The sequence below is a fragment of the Labrus mixtus genome, chromosome 11 (genome assembly GCF_963584025.1).
Source record: "Labrus mixtus chromosome 11, fLabMix1.1, whole genome shotgun sequence".
NCBI classification, from domain to species: domain Eukaryota; kingdom Metazoa; phylum Chordata; class Actinopteri; order Labriformes; family Labridae; genus Labrus; species Labrus mixtus.
In genome coordinates, this window is record NC_083622.1 from 2,966,750 (window position 1) to 2,982,707 (window position 15,958).

The window sequence follows — 15,958 nt, forward strand, 5'->3', positions numbered from 1 at the left end:
GTCGAGGACAGATTGTGAACTATGACTGATTCAATTTGCAGCTCCAGTCAGAGGGAGTGATTTTGACTTGCTTATGTTGGTTACCCGTGTCTCACCCAGTCTTATATAACCTCAGAGTAAACCTGGATGTTCATGAATTATTTAACACATCTTCCTATTTTAGACTCTCAGGCTCGGAGGAACGCTCCAACCGTTTGGTTTTTATAAACCCGTTCAGAGTCAGTTTTCCTCTCTGTGAGTCCGGGTAAAAGATTACAGGTACACACAGGACGCTAAGACTCGACCGGGTCAGCTGTGTGTTTTATTTTGAATCAATGGAGTCAGAGACAAGTCATTAACTGTGTGTCAGGCTGTTATCAGTGTGTGTAGGACCAGAGGAGATCTGAGAAGGTATTTGATGCTAAACCATGGATTAGTGACTTGTGTGTGTGTGTGTGTGTGTGTGTGTGTGTGTGTGTGTGTGTGTGTGTGTGTGTGTGTGTGTGTGTGTGTGTGTGTGTGTGTGACTTGTATAGTGTTTAGGCCGATTAAGGATCAGCTAAAGAATGAAAGTGATGTCTCTTCACTGATCTTAAGACAATAAATGAAAGGTCAAACCCAGCAGGACTTTTTTCTGTAAGTTCCTCCTTCATGCAAACTGTGGATCAAGAAAAGCAGAAAGTCACACTGCTGAATGAATTGTGCATCGTATGAGACAGAGGCTATAAGTCCTGTGGAAGGGGTAGAATGTAATGAGGCCAGAAGTAAAACACTGAACACAATCCTTTGTCTAATTAGTAGTGCTTTCACACTTGCACAAAAGCCCTGGAAATCTGGAAGTACTTTTTTTCTGCAGGATGTCCTATAGCGAGCTGATGTGAGAACACAGCAGGATATAATCAGGAGAATTCACCTCGAGCGAGTGGGGAGGGGGGTGGTGACGTTTAAAGAGACTGTCTGCATGTGACCGTTGTGATCTCTGTGCTGCATTATGTTTTCTGATTGGCAATATATTCTTCTCCACTCTTTTCTGATTCTTTCAAACCACACATAGCACTGATATATGAAGGCACATAATCTCAGACCCCCCCCCCCCCCCCCCCCCCCCCCCCCCCCCCATCCGACCAGGATAGTGTCCTGCTGTGAGGTGCATGTGTGAACAACCAGATCAGGAGGATTTCAGGGGCGGTCCTCCTGAAATCCTCTAGAAATGTTCAGGAATGCATATGTTAAATGGCTTTAAAGATAAAGTCAAAAACCACATTGACGTAACTTGAAACGCTTTAAAGAAACGTTGTCTTCTTTGAAGGTGAGCAGGTGTGTCAGGACTCTTTTTAAAACACTTACAGTTCATCCTTCTAATTCCACATTTGGCACAACAAGTTAAAATGTCTCCTGTTCCGATCTTCACCATGAGTGATTTGTGTTTCTCTCTCTCTCTCCTGCAGGGACACCATCAGAGTCAGAGCAGCTGTGCAGAGACCCCGGACCCGAGTGAGGAGACGACGGACACAGACGACAACGAGGAGGAGGAGCTGGGAGTCCAGGAGGAGCAGAGGAGCATCATCATCCACCTCCTGTCTCAGCTCAAACTGGGCATGGACCTCACGCGGGTAACACTACCTACTATCTGTTACATTCATGTCTTCAACACACACCTTCGACTTTAGCCCCTCCCCCATCTGTGCTGTTTGATCCTCATCAACAGATGTGTCCCGCTCACATGATCCACTGAGCTCTGATTAGGGATTGGACCACTGGTCTGGATCACAGGGACTCTGAATACCTGAGAGCTTGAGCTTTAACATCATGTGGGGGGGGGGGAAATGGGGGGCTGCAGGCGTTCTCATGGTCCAGATCTGTACACATAGAAAAATGTTATTTGTTACTAAACAATCCATCCATTCTTCCATCCCTCCATGCATTGACTGTTCGTCCTTCCTGTGTCCTCATTGACGGGTGGAGCTGCAGGGTTGGGGGGGTCGATGCTTGACTTTGGCCCACCACCAAATTGACTGGGGGTGGGAGGGTAGCATCATATGGTGGTCAGGTTACATAACAGGCCCAGCTTTATATAACCACACAGCAGATAGAGAGACAATAACAAAGCATAAGCATTGCTGTTTTAACCTCGCGTTCTCGTGCACAGCCGGCTGCGTCGTGAACGTAGTTGTATAAATTCTTGACTATATGCTACACATGTTACTGGATGATGCCTCTAGATGGCACACAGGAGAGCTCAGGCTGTATACAACTTCCTGATGTGCAGGATGTAAACAACAGACATGACCTTCTGGCATTGTTGTCTGCCTCTACACTGCTCTACCATTCATGTGCATGCTGAATGTTGTGTGTGCTTCGTTTTGAGCACTTGCACAACCTTGACTTGTGCCAAACAGAAGCAGGAGATGTGGTGGTCGTCACACACGCATAGTTGAAATAAAATAATCTTTGATTTTACACACTCCGTCACATCACTTTGCTGGGAAGTGCAAAGCAAAATGACAAAGTGTGAAAAAAAATTTACATTTGAAAATCATTTTTACATTTTATAAAACAAAATTACAAAACCAAAACACAAATTTACAAGTGGCAGAACACTTTACCAGTCCCCAAACATATTTACAAACTACAGAATCTTGATGGAAAGGGAACATACCAAATGCAGGAAGTGACCTGGAAGTGATTGAGTGATTTTGGTCATTTTGTTTATTTTTTGTAATGTAAATGTTTTTCAGAATGTAAATTTGTCTCAAATTTTGTATGTGTTTCACACTTTGTAATTTTGCTTTGCACTTCCCAGCCACCGTACATCACTCAAGCTTAAACTGTACAGTATTCCTCAGTGGAGCCGCCATTGGACCCACAGTATGTGAGTTCAGGACACTGAATTGTCAGGGTGTTAGAGTAACCCTGAAATGATCAGTTTCAAGAGACAATCATTTCTGGGGCAGGGTCAAAGATCGCCAAAGTGTTTCCTCTTTTGGTCTTTTCACACATTCAAAAAACTACTGAAAACTTGAAGACAATCCTTAGTCAGAAAGAGCTGTAGTTTTCAGCAATAGTTTCACATTCTGTCTAATGGATGAAAAGTGTTATGAAGGTTGCGTAATGTTTTCAATGTTTATTTGAATGTTATCTACTGGAGCTCCAGGTCTACACTCCCTCCCCGCCCACTACGCTCTGCCAATGAAAGGCGTCTGATCCAACCTTCACAACAGGGTCCTAAGACGCTGACTAGACTCTTCTCCTCTGTCGCCCCCCGGTGGTGGAATGAACTTCCAAACTCCATGTGATCTGCAGAGTCCCTCTGCACCTTTAAGAAAAAGCTAAAGACCCAGCTCTTTCATGAATACCTACTAACTTAATGATGATGGTCTCCATATTATTGATGATGATGATGGTAATGACGATGGTTTTTGTTTGATAACGACGACTTATAAGATGGTTTCTATACTGATTAGAGCTCTCAAGAACTGCCCTCAATGTTGTGCTTTGCCTCTGGTCACTTCCTGTCAGCACCTGTGTGTCCAATCAGACTCAAAGCTGATTGTTTGCTCTTACTGACATTGTTCCCTTTTTTCTAGATCCTTGCTTGTGTTGTTCTTACTCTCTGATGTACGTCGCTTTGGATAAAAGAGTCTGCTAAGTGAATTGTAGAATTGGAGATGGGACTCCTTAAGAATCCATTGGTACATGTCAGTCAGCACAGTGATCACAGATCTGACTCTCCCTCCTCTTCTTTGTCCTCTCCATCCGTCCCTCCTCAGGTGGTGCTCCCGACCTTCATCCTGGAGAAGCGCTCCTTGCTGGAAATGTACGCTAACTTCATGGCTCACCCCGACATGTTCCTGTCCATCACGTCCGGCTGCACAGCGGAGGAGCGCATCATCCGCTTCGTGGAATACTACCTGACCGCCTTCCACGAGGGCAGGAAAGGCGCCGTGGCCAAGAAGCCGTATAACCCCATGCTGGGGGAGAACTTCCACTGCTCCTGGTACGTTCCCCGGGTCCGGGTTAAACCCCTCAGGACCACCAACTGTTCTGGTCCAAACGCAGCACCCACAGCTAACTGCCCCACTCCCGGGTCCCCTCAGAGGGGGGCCGACAAATCCTGCAGGAGGAACTCAGACTGCTACCATGTCCGCTTTGTGGCGGAGCAGGTGTCCCACCATCCCCCCGTGTCCGGGTTCTACTGTGAGTGTAAGGAGCGGAGGATGTGCGTGAACACACACGTCTGGACCAAGAGCAAGTTCATGGGCGTGTCTGTGGGCGTGTCCATGGTAGGAGAAGGTAAGAGAAACAGAAACCTAGATAAGCAAAGGGTTAAGATGAACCACTTTGACCACAGGGGGCGCCAAAGTGGACACAAACTGAAAGTTCCTCACAGAAGCTTTAAGAGATGCACAGATTGCATCGTAAGAGAGATTAACTGTAACTTAGGGATCATCTCTAATAAACTTGAATCACTCTGACTCATGAGGATCAGCAGGGCCTGTTGGATTTTTATTGGTTAAGAAAATAATTCAAATTGTTTTCTTTCAAAGCTCCATGTTTCCTCTGACAGTCTAACACTAAAACAGTCTTCTCTGTCTGATAACTAAAAAAAATACCAAAAAAATCATTTACACAGCTGTTCATGCCTGTAATGAGCTGTAATTTGTCTGATTACTATTCAAACCAAGCGTTTGTTTTCCACTCCGCGTACATCCTCGCCTCTGTCTGCAGTCATCAGAGTAACCGAGAGAACATTGTCTTCTCTCTGAGCTTCATATCAGAGCAGATGGTCAATTAACTGCCCAGCTGTAAACGTGTCATTTGACCATTTCACCAAGTCCTTAAAAAAAAAAAAAAAGTATTTGTAAAGACATTCACCTCATAAGCAGAAGTTATCAGGGATGTTACCCAGTGGCTAACTGCCAACAGTATTTCATACAAAAGTAACTTATCCCCAATATAATTAAAACTGCTAACGGATCATTTAGGACTGTTTCTAAAATATCTCTTTGATTTCTGTTGGACTGATGATGACTGGACATCAGAGTCAATCAACAACCTCCGGTGTTGAAATATGAAGCCCAACAAAAGTGCAGTTCCTTAAGTGTCCACTTGAGGCTTCAAAAGTGAATCAATCCCTATTAAGTACTATTAAGTACTGTCCATTTTTACAGCAGATATAAACATGTTTACAGCCTGGTACAAAGCATGAATTTGGTATCAATAGTTTATTTCTTTAATCGTTCAGCCTCTATGGGAGGTCACTCGTCCATTTTGTTTTTTATGAAGCCTAAGAGTTAATCATAAATGTGTAAAATGTGGGGAGTGACTCTGCTGACAGACAGGCTAAAGACCACTTATTTGCCTGTGTTTAGATTGATTTAAAGTTAAGTCAACATTTCCAATATGGCCACCACCATCGTTGGGGCTTCAGAATACCTCTTCAGAAACAAATGGGTGACATCTTTTGTTTTATTTTATTTTTATTTAACCTTTATTTAACCCGGAAAGAAAACTCATTGAGATTAAAAATCTCTTTTTCAAGAGCGTCCTGGCCGAGACAGAGTTTCACACAAACAACAAGCAGCCAAACATCCAAATACAAAAATACATCATTAGACATTAAAAGACGCAAATAACAAATCTGAACAGCAAATGTTTCTCAAAATCATCCACAAACACATCAGGTAGAACATCTAGAGCTAGATGCATCCGCCTCCAGGTCATATAACTTCCTCATAAAAGTGTCCAACGAGAGAAGTTTGTTAAGTTTCGGCTCTTTTTGTAATTCGTTCCAAGTAAAGCGAGCAGCAAACTTAAACGCCTTTTTCCCCAGTTCAGTTCCGACTTTTGGAACAGACAGTAAGAAAAGGTCCTGAGATCGAAGATTATAAATCCTTCTGACTGATGAAGGAAACAGAAAACATCCAACACCTTCAGACAACAAACAGTGATGAGTGAGGGATTTAAAATGAGTCACTTAGACTACATCCATGTCTTATAGAGTCAATGATCAGAGTGTGGTTTTCCTGTTCATTCCAGTCTGACTGAGTTCTCAAAACACTCTCATCAGTTATAAACTGTTATAACAAAACATATTTCAAAATAACTTTATTAACCATCAGAAGAAACATCATCGCTGCTGCATGTCTGTGAGTTTTCTCTGGTCCTGTACCCCATGAGCCCCCAGCTGTTTATATTCAAACCAGTTCTCTGGCTGGTGATGTAGGACGATGAGGCTCTGGCTCAGATCTATTTCTGCTTTAAGGTTCAATTCAATTGTGCCTCCTTAGCTCTCTGATTGTTCATCACATAACAGTCAGAAGCGCTCGAGTTCATTAAGTAGCTGATCATGGTCGTGTGTGAGGTGTAACAGCCGGTGTACGAGTTTATAATTGAATATTCTCTCAAAGAAAAAAGGGAGGAGGAGCATGTTGGGCCGGGGAAAGTGGGACGGATTTGTTGGCTGCATACAGTAAGAAGGAGCGTTTGACCCCCTGCTGTGATGCAATCGGTCTTCAAATACTCTCGCTGACACAGCTGGGAACATACCTTCTTTTTAACCTAACATGCTTGTTCATAACCAGCTGCGTCATGAATGTTATTGTTCACAATGGGGGTGTTACAGGAGGACACCTCTAGAGAGCACATAAGAAAGCTCAGGCCGTTTGCATCTACCCGATGTGCAGGATGTGAGCAATAGAAATGGCATATTAAAGGAGGTTATCATTATATTAAGTCTGAGATCACATCAGAATAAAAGCCACAGAAACGTTAAAGTAGGTGGTATATAAGGTGGACAGAACCCACCGTCTGTTTTCACGTCTTCAGCTTGTCTCAAGCTTGACTTTCGGCCATTGTCGTCCCTGCTGCTGTGTTGATTCTGTCAGATCACCTCTGCCTCAGTCTGAACTGTCCCTTCTTTTCATTTGCACACTGTACTTTGTGACAATATTACATTAACCTGCTAAACAGACGCAGGGGGGACAGGGGACATCCATCATGCACACACAAAGTGGTCAAAAGCAGAGTTTATATCTGTCTAAGTAATCAAAATCTGTTACATGCATTTCACTCTTTACCCACTTTACCTCTGTGACAGAACAAACACTTCAGCATGTCAAATACTCGTCACCTCTAACCTTCCATGCAAACAGCGGCCTGACTGACACGCAGAAAATCTCTCAACACAAAACTGTTTTATTGAATGAAATCAGATGTTCCCACTTCTACTCTGATGTAATGCAGCAGCTCTCAGGAGCATTACTGACTGCAGGAGGAGGACGCATACTTCACACACCATCGAATTAATGCACACATGCACCAGAGAGAAAATATATAAGGGAACACGCGCACACACACACACACACACACACACACACACACACACACACACACACACACACACAAACACAAACACACACATTATAGGAATAAGATTGCTGACTGCGCATAATTCACACAATAGAGTGTTTTCTGCATGTGGGTCTTTCAAAGAAAGTGTGTGCTGAATGTGTGTGTGTGTGTGTGTGTGTGTGTGTGTGTGTGTGTGTGTGTGTGTCTTGGGGGAACAGATGTGGCTGTGAACAGGACAGCTGTCTCTTATATAAGCAGCAGGAGGGGAAAAAGAAAGCAGGACAGGAGCTCAGGAGGGACATAAGGCAAACGAAAGCAGATTCTGAAGCACAATAATGATGTATCTTTACAGCAGCATTAATGTCAACCTTCAACCTATGTGTGTGTGTGTGTGTGTGTGTGTGTGTGTGTGTGTGTGTGTGTGTGTGTGTGTGTGTGTGTGTGTGTGTGTGTGTGTGTGTGCGTGTGTGGTGGGGTTGTCTTAGGCATAACACAAAAAGAACGATGTGGAAGTGGGGGGTGAAACAGAGTCAGACGCTATGATGGCAACCTTTTCGACACATTCACAGCATCAACAACGGAGCGTAGAAGAAGATACTGAGATAAGATAATGAATGTGCATGGAGATCACACCGGTCGTGCCCATGCAGTCTACGTTTGTGCGCCAGGCACAGGATATAAGCGTCATCATCCCTTGCAAGGTGTTTCGTCAATATTTGCTGATGTGTTCTCACATCAACTAATCTCGACTTCACATGGAAAACTTGCTACATGGCAGGTGGGAAAAATTCTGGGTTAGGGTTAGTCTCTTTGAGATCACACATGCAGCTCACTCCTCAAATTTCAGTGTGTGTGTGTGTGTGTGTGTGTGTGTGTGTGTGTGTGTGCGTGAAAGCACAATGCATTCATTATAAAGCACATTTCAAATCAAACAATGTTGGTGTAAAGTCAAACACCAGATGCAATAAAACACGGAGCCCAATTCAAGAAAAAGAACAACCCCATGATAGGAACTATACTCCAAAAGAGCTAAACCTAAAAGCTTAAAAAGGAAGAAGCTAAAAGCCAAGAAATAAAAAAAATGTATAGTTAACAAAGGAGTTGTGAACAAACAGGTAGTTTAAGGTAAAAATATGTTTTAAAACACTAAATTATCTTTTTATTTGTATAGCCAACTGTACGTAAAGGCTTCATATGTGATTTTTCTCACTTAAATATATAAATCAAGTATATCCTCTGAAAATAACTCTGTGAGTCATGACTGTCTACAATGGGTGTAACACCCGAGTCCCACTGTTTGTGATGTTTTCAGAGTTTTCAGAGTCCTATCTTCAGTTTGTTTACATCGCCCGGACGGCCGGCTGACTCCTCCCCTCGCGTATAAAAGTTGTTTAATTGAGGGACTAGAGAAAAGAAGAATAACATACTGTACTCACTGCTTAACTGCGTTTCTAGATCACGCTCATTTCAGGTAAATTTACATGCAGTGTGAAGATACGAGCATAATAAAGATCGCTAGCATTAGCATGCTAACACAACAATGCACCGCTAGTTGTTTTGGTTTCATGCTGGTGCTCAAGGGCGACGTCTGCTGCATATAAAGCCTTTAAAGGCCGACTTCTTTTCACTGAGATTCTGCACAGGGATTTTATTACACACCATGAAAGTACTTTTTCCATCTTTTCAGTGGCTCACTTGTGGCCCAAATAATGTCGAGTGATCGGCCACTAGAAGTGATGCATCATTTGGATGCAGCCCAACCTGCCGCTCTCTGGGCTTCAAGGGGTCGGGTACCAAAAGTCCTCATAAACGGGCAAAGAGAATTTTAAGGACGGTAACAAATCGTGAAGAGCGAAATGCTGCTGCAGAAAGAGACAACTTTCATTTCTCCACAGGACAGTAACTAAACAACGAAGCATGAAGAGTTTTCTTATTGGATAATTGATTCAAACTGTCCTGAAACATGTTTGAGAATTCATTATGCAGATGGTAATTATTCTGCGGAAAAACAAACTACATTTTTGCAACATGTAATTGCACTGAGTCACCTTGTGTTCCTATGTATTCAGAGAAATATCGTTCTTTAACCCAAAGCTTTTCCACATTGTCTTGTTATTTTATGCTCTTTGCCGCAGGCTTCATTGTCTCTCTTGTTAGCTTCTTTATTTTCTAGATATGGCGTGCACGACCGCAGTAATCAACCGTTCCTTCTGCTTTCCTTCCTGTGTCCCTGCAGGTGTTCTGTATCTGCTGGAGCATGATGAAGAGTACGTGTTCACTCTGCCCTGTGCCTACGCCCGCTCCATCCTCACAGTGCCGTGGGTGGAGCTCGGCGGGAAAGTCACCATTAACTGTGCCAAGAGCGGTTACTCTGCCACCGTCACCTTCCACACCAAACCCTTCTATGGAGGAAAAGTGCACAGGTGGGAGCGAGACGTGTGTGTCTATAGCATCTCTGTTCTCATGCAGCAGGCTGAATATAGTGCAACGTTGAAGTCAAGATAAGCTCCAAAATCACACCGTGCTGCAAAATCAGCAGGGACAGTGAACAGGGACTGGGTTACAGAAACTGCATGGACAAGAGACCGTCTCATCTGAATTGAGGGATGAAATTGGATTAAAAAAATGTTGGGACACATGAGAGGATTTATACGAGATGTTCAGTCTCCCGTCAGAATGTCGTCCGACTGTTGCAATGCATTTAGTGGTTGCATGCAGATCTGTGTGAGTGCATTAAGAGACGGACAACTTTTAGTGATCTGTATCTGTTCAGCACTATCCAAACCAAAGTTTTACACATTGTCCGATACAAGTGGGAATACATTTCAAGGAGGTAAATGGACTTGAGCTTATAGAGCGCTTTTCTGGTCTTCTGACTACTCAAAGCACTTTTAAACCGCAGGTCACACCTGCACTTTCATTCCTTTGAGAGAGAGAGAATCCCTGACTCTTTGGCCCTGTCTCACTTTTATACAATCGCAGTTGTCAGTGCGTAACTCATGCTGAGCTTAGCATGGACAGCTTTTACGCTGTGGAAGTATTCATATCGATGACAAAAATGTGGGTGGATAATCAAGAAAACAAAAACATTAAAAGGTTAATAAATCACTCATCCCTGTAGTTGTTGTAATTTTTTTGTCATCTCTCATCATGCTGAAGAGTTGTGTTTGTGTTCCTGCAGAGTGACAGCGGAGGTCAAACAGAACCAAACAGGACACGTGGTGTGCAAGGCCCAGGGCGAGTGGAACGGCGTGCTGGAGTTCACGTACAGCAGCGGAGAGAACAAAGTGATCGACACGTCCAGACTGCCAATCATCAAGAAGAAGATGAGACCGCTAGAAAAGCAAGGCCAGTACGAGTCACGGTGAGTCTGTTACAGTCGGCCCGGACACACGTTAAAATCCTCAGGTTGCCTTTTTTTTTTGTTCAGTGCAGCAAAACAAACGGGGGTTGTTCACAAACCAGGTGTGATGTCATGAAATCCTACCTGTACCCCGAGGTGTTACACTGGAGTTAAAGATGAGAGCGCTCTTCACCTGACGTGTGGAGGATTGAAGTGCAGGTGGTGGAGGAAGAACCCAAATGCAGATTGAGAAAGCAAAACGATGATGTTTGTGATTTATTGAAGTGAGCTAATAGGCAGGTAACAGGTAACAGGTAACAGGTAACAGGCAGACAGGTGGATAATCTCATAAACAAAATAAAAAAGGTAGACAACATGCAAACATAAAGAACAGCTGGAGGAAGGAAAAATTGCATCAGTGTGTGTAGAGAGAGGCTGAAAGGTGAGGAGCCGTGTGGAGGGGTCAGGTCTCTGCAGGGCTGATCAGGTAAGTAGACAGGTGGGCCAGTTATGGTGCGTTCAATTGGATCTCAGAAGTGGGAAATTACGAGATTAAAGTCCTTTAGTAGTCTCATAAATATGGAAAAGTTAAGCTGATGTCTCTTACAGACAGATAGAGAGCAGAAGAGGTGACACTGTCTAGATTTAATGTTGCTGTTGTTAATGTTACTAACATATTTGTAAAATCTAGGTAGTGTTCAGGGGTTAGCCTACAATTTTGGTTAAAAAAAACAAAAACAACAACCAGAAATTACCCAGTAAAGGGTGAGTAGGACTTCTTTTTTTGATGCTGTGGTTAAGAAACCGTTACTGATATCATTTTATTTTTACTAGCACATATCAAAGTTTAAAATTCTTGTTTCATGACAACACTAATGCAGGATGTATGAATAGTTCTGACCATGGTTGTTGTGGTTGTTGTTGTTGTTGTTGTTGTGCTGTTTGTAGGCGTCTCTGGCAGCATGTGACGTCGTCTCTGAAGACGGGAAACATGGACGCAGCCACAGAACACAAACACTTCCTGGAGGAGAGACAGCGCAGTGAGAGCAAACAAAGAACCGCCAACAAGACCCCCTGGACCCCCAAATTCTTTGTTAAAGAGGTGAGGTACTGGCCGGTGCATAAGGTCTAGGGCAGGGGTGGGCAACTGGCGGCCTGGGGGCCACATGCGGCCCCCATCAACCCTCAACGTGGCCCTCAGGTAAATTTTGACATATCAATTAATTGGAAACATGAAGAAAACGTGACAAAATCTGCCATGAAATCATGAAAACCAGAAAAATGTCCATAATAATATTTGATCACTGGTATATGTTGAGTTAAATTTGAGACATAATTGACTGCAGTCGTTTTTGTATTCTACAATTTGGCCCCCTGGCGGTGAGAATTAAATGAATGTGGCCCCTTGCTGTGACCAAAGTTGCCCATCCCTGGTCTAGGGCCTGCAGTTCATTTAGTGTCCGTTTGAGGCTGGCTCCAAGAGACCTGGAAGTCACCAACACCACCCCAGCCAAAAAAAGCATAAATAAACATGTTTACAGCCTGGTAAAAAAAATTAAATAGGTCTGATGAGTAATTGTCATCATAGGCACACACTGTACATGGGGGGAGGGGGGGGGGGGTTATAACCCATACGTTTAGATTTTATCAACAATGCGTTATTCATAGTTAGGCGCGTAGCTGACATGATTGACAGGTGGTCGCGATGTAACAGTTCGATAAGAGGCTTAAATCAATTCAACCAACCCTTTGGAGTTCCCTACCCATCTTGCTTCGTCTTTATGACGCTGTTGAGTCTTTTAAAAAACAATTAAAAACGTTTCTGTTAAGACAGGCCTATGGGTAATCAAGTCCACCCAGTGTACCTACTCATCTATGCTTTATTTTGCCAATTATTGTTCCTGGTTATGTCGCCCATGACGTACTCATTTGTTCTTGTTTTTATTGTATGTCTGCTGTTATTCTTTTCTGTTGTTGTAAATGACTTTGTGACCTTTGTCTGTGAAAAGTGCTGTAAAAATAAACTTCATTTACTTACTTAGAACCCGCCTCAGCTCCAGCTCTCAGTCTGTCGTTAGGTTGACTGAAAGCTAAACTGAGACAGGATTTCCAACATGGTGGCTGCTGCCGATGAGCCTCCAGAGCCCCCTGCAGGAACAGATGTGTGACGTCACTCAGGCTTCACCCATTAATATTTACAGTGTATGCTTCGCACATGCAGCTCATCCTGAAAACATTGTGAAAGAACTATTTTTTGTTATTCAGGCTTTTTAGGAACTCTGACCATGCAATATTCACCACAATAACATGGCAGCCATTTATAACGTGTGTGTATGTGTGTGCAGGGTGAAGGCTGGGTGTACCACAACCCTCTGTGGAAAGCTCACTGACAGGAGAAGGAGGAGGGAGATATTCACACCTGGACGAGAAGCGAGGTGACCAGGAGGCCGGCCAAAGAAGACACGACGAGAGAGAGAGAGAGAGAGAGAGAGAGAGAGAGAGAGAGAGAGAGAGCGAGAGAAATAATAGATAGGTAGAGCGAGAGCTGAGAGACTCCGTGCCAGAACAAGACGTGCCAAAGACAAGCAGCAATAGACAAGTAGACAATAGACGGACTCAGAGTGGTGTCCAATCAGAGACATTTGATGTTCGTGTTGCTGAGACCGCTCTAACAGGAGGAACAGAACATCAGATCCATACTCGCTCCTGTACACCGCTGCTGACCCGTCACTTCTCTGCACAGTGTGCTGAACTACAGCGATTAGTCACAACAACTTTGCACAATTCACTGTATAATATTTACAGCACTGCATATTACAGTTTGAGTGATGTGTGTGTGTGTGTGTGTGTGTGTGTGTGTGAGAGAGGAGTGATAAACTATTTAGCCAAATGTATCTCTAGCAAATACCCCCGAATCAATCACTCTGTTTGTGCAGACAGTTAATCCGTGAGACTCCATAGAAGCTTAATATCTCACTCAAATGTGTACTCTGCAGCAGTAAAGTCTGCAAAATGTTTCACTCATTCTCTCACCGCCCTTCATGCAGATTCTCTTTGTTTTCAGAATTGCCTCTTTAAAAACTGTTTATATCGTCTAAATTATTTGAGCTGCTTACAACACGACAATTGTAATAGCAAAAATAAATCAGTTTCATTAATTTCCATACTGAACATGTAATGGGTATTTTATCTTTCAAATTAATTGTCACTGTTGAGTTTATCAAAATGTCATATTTTTCACCCCTTTGAGCCAAAAAAATAAATTCACTTTGAGTCTGGAGCTCCTGTTTGTGGTTAAAGTTTTTCAGTGCTGAAGTGTGAGCTGATTAAAGAAGTGATGTCATCTCTGCAAAAAGGAGATGAGAGGATACCACTGAGGTTAACCTTAATGGTTACCAAAGGAGTGACATCAGATCTGAAAAGTGAAGTCGATATTGAACCACTGAAAACTGCTTCTAGTATCCACTGGAGGCAGTATCCTAAAGTGAGTCAATCCACGAAGAGACACCATGTTAAAATCAGGGGCGTGTCCAGAGGGGTGGCCGGGATGGCATGAGCCCCCCTTGAAATCTGATTGGCCACCCCAAAGGCCTTCTCTATGATTGGCTATTGTTAGGAATCAGTTCTTCTTCTTCATCCTTATCTGTCTGTTTTGTTAATTACTTTGGACTGGTTTTCAAGGGGAGAATAGAGAATGGGTTTAAGCTGTGTTTCCTGGTTTGTCCGATAGTATTGAACGCACCATTCCTGAGGTGCGCTCAGAGCGGTGCTCTGTTGTTTTTAAATGACGTACTACGACAGGTGAAGTGGCAGCTGACGGAGGACCCGTATGGACGCCAACTTGGAAGCTGTCGCACCTAACCGAGGACCCACTCCCATGAACTTGTTTTAGTAACCAGCCGTATCTTATATGATCCAACACCAACAAATCAAACTGAACTCATACACGAAGCTTGGGCTCGTCGCTCCAAAAGCCGTCCGGTGCGTCCGGCAGACCCGCGTGTAGGTGAGCTGACCTAATCTTATGTTTTCCCTGTGTTGAGAATCAGTCCTCTCCTTACCTGTCATCTCTTGACTTCTCTGTCACACTTCAGGTTAGGGCTTAGCCGGTGCTAGCTCGTAACACTATTTACCAAATCAGAGGCGGGACTTAAATACAAATCAACTAAATAAATACTTTCCTCTTTAAAAGTTCCAAGGAAAAACTTGGACTTAATCGCCAATAAAAGTATTTTTGTTCGACAGCGTACAAGAGTATGCATGCTAAAAATTGCGATTTTACACATCTTTGTTTTTTAGTCCTTAAAGAATCAAGCTAAGATGATTTATATGTTGCCAAATCATGTTATTTATAAGTACAGATCATTAGTGGGGATACAAAACTAAATGTATTTAATTTCATTCAAATGTGCCTTCCCTGCATAAATCAGTACCCCAGGTAAGGCCACCCCTGATAAAATAGTCTGTACATGCCCCTGTTTACAATTTCCAACTTTATAGCAGAAAAAGTTCAATTATAATAATAAACTTGATTAGTTGAATTAATTAACAAGTCTTTTATATCTATCTTGGATAAAAAGTCTGCTGGCTGCAACATCAAGGGCTCAAAAATGAACACTGAAGCGCCAAAAACTATCACAGTTATCCATTTCAGGTTGTTTTCATCCACTAGCTTTACTTCGTATCCCGTTCAGGTTTACAGGGGGGCTGCAGTCAATCCCAGCAGTCATTGGGCGAGAGGCGGGATACACCCTGGACTTCAATGTCACCAGCCAATCAAAGGGGTGACATACAGAGACAAACAACTGGTTACACTCTCATTCATACCTACATACAACTAATAGTCACACATGAACCTAATGCATGTCTTCGGAGTGTGGGAGGAAGGCTGAGCCTGGAGGAACCCCTATGAGTTCACTGGGAGAACATGCAGACTCAACACAAAATCCCTGTCCTACAGGGTTTAGAACCTGGAACCATCTTACCATATGGGGACAATGTGTAGGTAGGTCTAAACAGTGCAGACACTACTGATTAAAATGTATCAAAAATGTGTGATTGTTAGGAAACCTTTAAAGATAAAATAAGATAATACTTTATTGATCCCCAGGGGAGAAATTTAAGCATTGTAGCAGCAAGACAGAGACGTAGGTAATTCAAACATCTAAACAGAATAGGTAAGATAAATACAAACAAAATAACAATAGGAGGTATTTACAAGAATAATATAAACAAAGAGGTGAATTATGCAGGACAATCCAGAAATGATGTGCAGTGAATGGC

General features: G+C 43.1%; 1 protein-coding gene and 1 long non-coding RNA gene across 2 annotated transcripts in view; both read left to right on the forward strand.

Moving 5' to 3' along the window:
* Positions 1-13,955, forward strand: part of LOC132983314 (oxysterol-binding protein-related protein 10-like) — a 37,701-nt gene extending 23,746 nt beyond the window's left edge. Inside the window, exons 7-12 of the mRNA XM_061049578.1 lie at positions 1,428-1,592; positions 3,750-4,272; positions 9,569-9,755; positions 10,514-10,696; positions 11,624-11,777; positions 13,021-13,955. Of these exons, the coding sequence (XP_060905561.1) occupies positions 1,428-1,592; positions 3,750-4,272; positions 9,569-9,755; positions 10,514-10,696; positions 11,624-11,777; positions 13,021-13,065 (1,257 nt within the window). The 3' untranslated portion in view covers positions 13,066-13,955. The remainder of the gene's footprint in view (positions 1-1,427; positions 1,593-3,749; positions 4,273-9,568; positions 9,756-10,513; positions 10,697-11,623; positions 11,778-13,020) is intronic.
* Positions 1-15,958, forward strand: part of LOC132983361 (uncharacterized) — a 72,594-nt gene that overhangs the window by 48,705 nt on the left and 7,931 nt on the right. The window lies entirely within an intron of this gene.